General features: G+C 53.7%; 2 protein-coding genes across 3 annotated transcripts in view; one reads left to right on the forward strand and one right to left on the reverse strand.

Moving 5' to 3' along the window:
• ASH1L (ash1 (absent, small, or homeotic)-like (Drosophila)) overlaps positions 1-3,058 on the forward strand; it is a 60,679-nt gene extending 57,621 nt beyond the window's left edge. Inside the window, exon 27 of the mRNA XM_014961297.1 lies at positions 781-3,058. Within this exon, the coding sequence (XP_014816783.1) occupies positions 781-872 (92 nt within the window). The 3' untranslated portion in view covers positions 873-3,058. The remainder of the gene's footprint in view (positions 1-780) is intronic.
• Positions 3,059-4,340: 1,282 nt separating this feature from the next.
• RUSC1 (RUN and SH3 domain containing 1) overlaps positions 4,341-8,521 on the reverse strand; it is a 6,874-nt gene continuing 2,693 nt past the window's right edge. For both annotated transcript variants that reach the window (XM_014961362.1, XM_014961361.1), the window contains 7 exons: positions 8,075-8,151; positions 7,748-7,922; positions 7,538-7,643; positions 7,392-7,438; positions 6,129-7,143; positions 5,680-5,808; positions 4,341-4,998 (listed from right to left, as the gene is read on the reverse strand). In XM_014961362.1, the coding sequence (XP_014816848.1) occupies positions 4,830-4,998; positions 5,680-5,808; positions 6,129-7,143; positions 7,392-7,438; positions 7,538-7,643; positions 7,748-7,922; positions 8,075-8,151 (1,718 nt within the window). In that variant the 3' untranslated portion in view covers positions 4,341-4,829. The remainder of the gene's footprint in view (positions 4,999-5,679; positions 5,809-6,128; positions 7,144-7,391; positions 7,439-7,537; positions 7,644-7,747; positions 7,923-8,074; positions 8,152-8,521) is intronic.

An 8,521-nucleotide genomic window follows, 5' to 3' on the forward strand; every position in this document is an offset into this window, starting at 1 on the left:
GATAAAAGACATGGTTTTGTCTGAATTTATTGCTAGTGGACATGATTAATAATTAGTTTCTTTGCAGCAATGTTTTCTTTTGCAACAGTAGCCATTTCCACTAAATCTGAATGAAATTTCTTACGACTGATGTGTTTTGTAGAACAAATTTAGTAACCACAAAAACTTTCTGAAGACAAATCCCGCCCCCATCATTCTGTGTTTACAACTAGGAAACTTAACAGACATCCCAAGAAAGACTGAAGAGAATCTGGAAAGTCTCTTTGGACCTTTAACGAGCTTTCCATTGGGTTCTAAGTAACTTCTGTAGGTATTGTCTGAGCATAAGGGTGCAGTGGTTGCACACATTAAGTATTGTATCTTTTTAATTTAAAGCCTAGAGTCAGAATCACAGAATGGTTTGGGTTGGAATGGACCTTAAAGTCCATCTCATTCCCCCCGCTGCCCTGGGCAGGGACACCTCCCACCAGACCAGGCTGCTCAAAGCCCCGTCCAGCCTGAGGAGGGTAGGTTGAGGTCTGTCCAGTGTCTTTTCGTGTTCTGGGAGTTAATGCAAAATAATCATGGACTCATAGAATATTTCAGGTTGGAAGGATCTTTGGAGGTCGTCTGGTCCGAACATTACTCAAAGCAGGACCAAATTCAGACTGGACAAGGTGTCCAGTGAAGTTTTGAAGATGGCTATGGATAGAAACATCCTTGAAGGAACCTTCTATAAGGAAATAGGAAAACTATTCCTCGTATTGCCTTCTTTTACCCAAAGCCTGTGCTCTGTTGCAGCTATCGACGTCACCTACTTGCTGGAGGAAGGATCAGGAAGGAAGCTGAGGCGGCGAACTCTCACCATCCCAGAGAGCAGCTTCAGGAAGTGATGCCATGAGAGGATGCTGCGGTCTGGAGTCTGCTACAAGGTCTGCTGAGGACTGAGGGCAGGAGCCCAACCTCCTCTGCACCAGCCAAGGAAAAGAGAGCAGCAGAAAACGGACAAATATACAAACAGTTAGCACTTAGATGTCTGGGTTGGCAGGTTGCCCTGCCCTGCTCTGCAGTGCTCTTATGGTGTGTGTGTTGTTGGGCGTGCCTTGTATTGATGTTAGGTACTGAGAAAAACCTCGTGGTTATTGTCCGGGATGGTTAAATTTAATTTATTTTTGCTTGATATTCCCACTCAGAGGAGAAAGAAAAAATAAAAAAAAATAATTAAAAAAAAGAATTAAAAAGTGGGGAGGTAGGAAGGATAAGGACTGGCTTACTCTGGTGAGAATATTCCCCGTGTTCACCAATTAACCTGTGATTGTACAAGATACTGTTGGCACCACCACGGCCCGTGCCAGTGAGTGAAAACCAGATGGGAGGGTGAAGGCCCAGTGGATTAGAATTAAAGGCTGCCCTAAAGTTGTGGCCTCTGGTTTGCACAAGTTCCAAGAAGAGGGAAACGTACCCAAATGTGCAAAAGGCTGAGCGTGGAAGGGCCGGTGCACACCCGGACCTTTGGTCTGTGCCAAGGAGCAACTTCCAAAGTCACCTTGGAGCAAAGCAGGAGTTGGCTGGTTGAGGCACTTGTTCTGCGTCGGAGAAGAGGGCGGGGGCAGGCTGGGAGATTTTTCACTTTTTTTCTGCAGAGAAATTTTATAAAGCAAGTCAAATCCTGACACCACCATTGCTGTTGGTTTTTTTGATAAGCTGTGGTTCTTGTGTGTCTAGTGTGTTGTGCAAATTAAAATCTGTTAAAAGAAAAAGAAAAAGAAAAAAAAAAAAGAACCCTTCACTACATGAACCGTCAAGCAGTATTCAGAGCGAGTATTTGTTGTGAACTGTAGAATATATCAACTGCTAACACTACTCTTGTGTTCTGGGTGTACAGCTTCAAATGTCCGTCTCTTAAATTAAGAGACAGCGTCTCTCGCGCCACCGCCTCTCTCTGCCCCCACGAGCAGTGTTATCCCCGGGCGGTGGGCTCTGGCCGCAGCGTCTGCGCCTGCCCCGTGTCCCCGGCACCGCGGGGCTCCCCGTGCCCCCCGCCCGGCAGAGCCTCAGCCGTGGCACAGGGAGGGGGTGGTCGGCGTACGCTGCCCCTTGACAATGGCTTTGCTTTTTTGTCCTTCAGACGTACACATGCATATACAGTCCTGTTTTAGATGTTCTTATAAGAAAACCAGTTTTTAATGTGCCAAGTTGTATATATCTGCTGCGTGGATGTAAAGCAATACAGTAGTTACATGTTCCTTTTTAATGGACCAAGCTTGTCCTAATGTACATTCTTGTTATTATTACAATTATTTTACTCTTAGTGGAACATGACTCATTCCATTAACTTTTATGTGTTGATTTAAAAAGAAAAAAAAGGAAAAAAAAAAAAAGAAAGGAAAAAAACCCTTTGAGAAAAAATATTTTATTAAAAAAAAAAGAAATAAGAAAATAGTTTGGAATATTTTCTTACTGTAGAGAAGCACTGTACAGTACCAGGAACCCTGAGTATAAAATACTCGTGCGTGTAGTAGGAATATCGCATGTCCAAATTCTTGAGTTGTCTCATTTAGTTTAAAACAGAAATCATTGTCTCAAATGGTGTTAAACACTAAAAAGTTTTTAAAAAATAAAGTGCGTACAGAAGCGAGACACTAGCTCTGTCATTTTATCTTTCTTTTGTTGAAAGACTAAACAAAATGTTTTTTAGACAATCAAATGTTAGGTAAGTGCAAAGAATTGTTTTTCTTACTGGTGTAGAAATTAATGACTTTTTTTATTTTTCGGTTATTTTATAATAATGAGAAGACCGGTGTGTCACCAGGATCGCTGTTTTAAGACCAGGAAGCACTACATTATTGCAAATAGATATGAACTCTTAGTCTGCATGGGTGTAGGCTGTGTGATTGCTGAAAATAAATGCTGCTAATATATTTCCTTTTTACAAAGCATATCTAAATAGATCATTGTTTTGATGTTAATCTTTGTAAATTATGTATTACCAATTTTAACATTGGATGTAATTGCATAAAAAGCCTGCATCTCAATCCTGAGAGAGTCTAGTATTAAATGGAAAATCTTTTCCTATCGATGACTTTGTGGGCTTTTCTTTGCCGTGTCCTGCGCTGTCAGTTCCTGCCGCATCCCGGCCCTTCCCAGCGGCTGCCAGGGGCTCTCCCTTCGGGAGGGATGCTGGTTTGCGAGGATTTGATGTGATGCTGCCAGCTCTCCTGGCCCGAGCATGGCAGGAGGGACAGAGCCTCGGCCGTCAGTGTTCGCGGGGGTACACGGCCCATTCCCTCTACAGGTTTATGCTACTTTTCCCATCGGATAAACCCCCAGTTCCCCCAGCCCTGCGCAGGCAGTGGGAGACGTCCTGTCACCGTGACTGCATCTCTTGGTGGCAGCGCAGGGGCCCCTGCTGGGTCATGTCAGGCAGGTGACAGGCACTGTGGGGCCTGAGGGACGCTGTGGGAGCTCGGGGCTGTTGGGCACTGCCGGCCCTGTGGTGGCCCTGTGTCCTGCCTCCCGTCACGTGGCGGGACACGGGGACATGGTGTCCCTACGAACCAGCCTCTCTCTCTTCCACCAGTTGAAGAAGTACCTGGGTTCGTCTCATTTGGCTTGACCCCATTTCAAAGTCCAGAGGCAGTCATGGAATTCAATCAAACCTACTTAAGGGAAGCTGAGCACCATCCAATTACGCTGGAACATCCCTTGTCTGAGAGTAAAAATTCCAGAGAGAGAACTGTAAATGAGAACAGAATAAAAAGTGAGTGGCTTTACCCTGGCAGCAGAGCTCAGGCTTGTGGCAGCCACTTGGGCTCCTTTGCCACCAGAAGGATGGAATATGGCTCTTGGTCCCCAGGAGAGAGCTCAGCTCAAAAGCTGCCTGTGAGACACATGGCAATTGCCTTGTGGCCCGTCGCTGGATGCTCTCCAGTACATCCACAGCTCTTTTACTGGGGAGCCTAGTATGAAATGTAAACAGAATGGTGTGAAACCATGAGAAAAAAAGTTGAAAAAAAATACAAGCCATCAAGCCCCGACTGAGATCCTGTGACTCAGGAAAAAGATTAGTTTAAATAAACAGCCCTGCAGGTAGCTTTACCCATGCTGCGCAGCTCCCACCCCCCCGGGGCCACTGGCACTGTTGGATCCAGGGTTATTTCTGGCTGGGGCTCCCTCCTGGGGCATGGTCCCACCCCCAGCTCCGGGGCCAGGCTCTGCCCTTGGGATGCTGAGGGTGGTCCCAGCCCCTCCTGCCCTCTCCCCCAGGAGCATTTACTTCCCGCAGACCCAGGGCCACTCAGGCAGGGCCGTGGCCATTTCCAGTAACCCCCACCCCGCAATGATCCATTCACACATGTGGATACGTGAGTCACAACCTTTATTTCCAGCTTTTCCCCATTGGAATAAGCTTATTCCTGTGGTCACAACTATTTACAGGGTGCTGGGCCTGCGCATCGGCAGCTGGGGCCACCAGCCCCGGCCGCGAGGCAGAGCAGGGCGTGTAGCAGTGGCAGGACAGGAGGGCACGGAGACAACACACAGGACTGTGGGCACCGCGTGGGGCCGCGGCCCTTCCCTCCCCTGGGAAACATGAGCGAGAGCAGTTCCCAAGCGGGTGCCGCGGTGAAGTGCCAGCAGCTCTGTGGGGACACGCGCAGCAGCGGCTCATGGGAGGTACCCGCAGCAGACATAATGTCATGCAAAGGAGCAGCAGTGGCGGGGACCGGGGCAGGGTCCCCTGCAGCACTGCCAATCCCAAAGGAGGTGAAGCTGTGGCAGGAGACAGGCTTTCCCAGAGGTGGCACCTGCTGCAGCGGGCTCAGTTGCTGCCTCAGGTCTCCACCGCCTCCTCACAAAATGAGAGATGTGTAACCGACAGGAACTAGGCCAGTGCTGTTTCCATGGCAGCAGCAGATCCAGTCTTCATCCACAGTGGAGAGCAGCTGCAGGATGTCCCCTTTTTGGAAGCTCAGGTGACCATCGGCGGTGCCCGTGTGGTCACACAGCGCCCGAACTGCCCTGTACAACAAACGCCATCCTCAGATGCCCTGAGCACCGCAGAGAGAGGCTCCCACAAGAGGTGTTGACCCTCACTTGTAGCATCGGTGACACACACAGCCCCCCCTCGGGCAGAGACGCCATCAGACAACGGGTTTGATCAAGAAGCCACATCACAAATGTGTCCTGTCAACCCCCAGAGCCGCAGCTGAGCATGAAGCTCTGGTGCAGACGTTGCAGGGAGAGCCAGGACAGGGCTGGGGAGGAGGGAGCTGGACAAACGCCAGGTGGGATGGCCACTCGCCCACCCTCTGCCTGGACAGAGGCTGCGCAAGCACGGACGGACGACTGCAGCTTTTCTGACCTGCCACAATTTGGGCACAGCTGCCGCATGATTGCTACAAACTGGTTGCTATTAATCCAGAAGGAACACAAGGGAAAGGAAGCGCTCAAAATTCCCCCGAAAAATGTCTGGGAAAAACCGCTGCCCACAGCTAGGCAGGCACACAGGTTCACACAAAGCTTTGCAGGAGATGATGGAATCCCCAGGGGAGCGGGCAAGGTGTAAGTTCCTCAGATCCTTCCTGAGAAAGGCACGGAGGACACCCAGGCTACATCTGGAAACAGCTCCTGCTTCCCCCACCCAGAAAAACCCACCACCAGCAGCTTCTCAGCCACAACCAGCGCAGTGCCCTGCATCACCTGGGGGCCTGCGGCGGCTCGGGCGAGTTCTTCTGTGGCTGTTCTTCAGCATGGGGCTTCTCAGCCGCCAGCCCCTTCACCACCACAGCCAGGACACGTGCGCTGGGGGACAGCCAGCTAGAAGGTCTCCTGCCACAAAGCAAAAGAAACCACAAGCTTGTCTAGGAAGCCTTTTCCCACCCATCCTGCTCCGACTATTCGGGTGATCAGGGAGCTGACACAGGGCCAGTCAAGCACCGCTGAGCCTTTGCCATGAGCTCCTGCTGCTCTTAAGGACTAATGTGACGCGACAGCAGCACTTGGGACATGTGCTAATCCCAGGAGCACAAAACCTGGGCAATGGGCAGTACCAGACACCCCACAACGGGTGTTCTGTTTGCTTCCTGGGAAAAAAAAAAACCTTCCTCAGCACATGCTGCTTCCCCCACCCTGCCCAAGCCGGGTCTTACCTGGACCGAGCTGAGATGGCATCAGGACTGGGAGAGAAGCTCCTGGCAGAGGGGCTGGTGGCTCCAAAGAGCCGGCCCAGCCAGCTGCCCTTCTCAGGACCAGGAGGACCACCTGCCTTTGGGTCTGAAGGTGCTGCCCGATTCCTATTCACACATGGCTCTGGAGAAACAGCCAGGAGATTCTCTCCAGCAGCAGGATCGTCTGGCTTGGGGGGTGCTCCAGCCCCAGCAGGCACGATGAGGTCTTCAGGGCAAGAGGTCCCAGAGGTGTCAGCATGGCTGCTGGGCTTTGGACCGGGGAGTTCAGGGACAGCTTTGGTCTGAAGGAGCTGCAGCTCCGTGCCTCTAGGTTCATTCATGGATGGTTGGGGTCGCACAGCCTGGCTGGGGCTGGAATCCCCCGCAGCCACCCGCAGCTTTGTCCACCAGATGAAGGGGAACTTTTCCTTGCTAGGAGCAGCATAAATCCTGGAGGCCTGGCTCAGCTGGCCCCACCAGCCACTGAGGCCAGTCCCGGCATCCCGAGGGCCTGCCTCGGGCCTGTGGGTATCCTGGGAGCTGTCAGCTCCCAGGAAAGTGCGACTGAGCTGGTCGCCCCACCGCAGCACATGCTGGAAGGTCTGCTGCAGGGCAGCTCCCACCTCAGACCCAGGGACCAGCCCAGGCACAGCTGCTTGGGACTGGGACCTTGTGCTGCTGTCTGCACCAGCCACCCTCCCCAGAGCATCAGGAGGGAACTCATCTTCCAGGCTGTCCCCTGCAGTGCTGCTTTGGCCCTCCAGAGAAGGTTGCACAGCCTGAGCAGAGCGATGGGCAGGAGACAGGGGTGACTCCAGCCTACGGGACAAGGGTCTTACATCCATAGAGAGGTGGTGGTGTTCAAAGAGCAGGTCAAGGTGGAAAGTCAGCACTGAGAGGGGCTGGATGAGCAGCAGCAGTTCATCGGCAAGGTGGGGAAGAGGGCCTTGGCTCAGGGCAAAGAAGGCCGTGGGTGAATACAGCACGGAGATTACACCTATGAGATATGGACAGAGCTGCAAAATGCCCACACACACCCCCCACCCCCCCAGGGCAAGCTGGTCTGACCTAGCAGGTCAGAGGAGCTTCTACTGAGACCTATACTGAAGATGGACCATGGAAAAGGATGCCCTTATCCACTATGGAAATGCCAGCCAAGCATTGTGGGTGGAAGGGGTATGGGATTATCACCCTGGCAAGCAGGAGAGGGCGTGGGTGGGGAGCTTCTGTGCACTGTGTCCTTACCTGGGCTCTTCTGCAAATGAGAAATCCACAGCTCCAGCTGCTTAATACTAAACAAGAAAAAGGGAACCCCAGTTAGAGCTTTTGGGACTCTGTTCCAACCCGTCATCACAGCGAGAACAGCTTGGGTCAGCAGGGCTGATACTCACTTCAGAAGACCAAGGATAAAGGCATGAAACTTCTGTCGGGTGCTGGTAAGAGGGGCCAGCCCAGCCACATGGCAGCAGAGAGAGTGGAGAGAGCGGGTGTTGGGCCCTGCAGAAGACACCACAGTCACTGCTCTGGGCACACATCTTCCCCCAGCCCAGGCAGGCATCCTGAGACACCAGCATCTCCAGGAACACAGTCCTCACACCAACCTGTCTTCACAGAGGCTTCCACCACACTCCAGGGGGAGGTTTTCCTCTGGCCTGTGATAACGTCCTTCTGGAATGGCTTCAGCCCATCCTCCACCAAGGCATAGAGCGCAGGGCAGAGGGTGTGCAGCAGCAGGTAACCCACGTCTGGGCTGAGCCGGCTGTCTCCCAGCTGGGCCTGAGCAAGAGGAGAGGGAGGGGAATGGAAGCCCCTCACCCCGAGCCCGCAGGGACGGACGGTGGGATCCTCCCCTGGAGCTCCCCAAGCCCCTCCTGCCCAAAGCTGCGTGGGTTCCCCTCCCGTCGGTGCGGCCGGGCCCAGGCCCTCACCTTCTGCACCAGGTTCCGCGCGGCGCTGAAGTGGGCGATGATCTTGTCCACGGCGGCGCTGACGGCGATCAGCAGGGCTGTGAGACACGGCAACGGAAGGTGTCAGCAGGGCAGCCCACCCCACCGCGCGGGGACGCCGGGGCCCCGCACAGACCACGGCGAGAAGCGGCTCCGGTGGACACGGAGGCCCGGAGCAGGCGGGGAGGCCCGGGCGGGGGGAGCATCCCAGACGGTTGCCATGGCAACCTGCAGCTCCCGGGTGCCGGGATGAAGGACACGCCGTTGCTAAGGGGACGAGGCCAGGACGGAGAGGCGGGGACGGGGGGGACCCTCCCGGGGCCGGCAGGGCGCGGGGCCGGCCCCACCCCCGGCTCCGCAGCACCATCTGCCGAGAGGCGGCCGGGACCGGGCCTCCCGCGGCCGCCAGCCCTGCCCGCCCCCACCCCC

This window comes from Calidris pugnax, unplaced genomic scaffold (genome assembly GCF_001431845.1).
Source record: "Calidris pugnax isolate Ruff unplaced genomic scaffold, ASM143184v1 scaffold371, whole genome shotgun sequence".
NCBI classification, from domain to species: domain Eukaryota; kingdom Metazoa; phylum Chordata; class Aves; order Charadriiformes; family Scolopacidae; genus Calidris; species Calidris pugnax.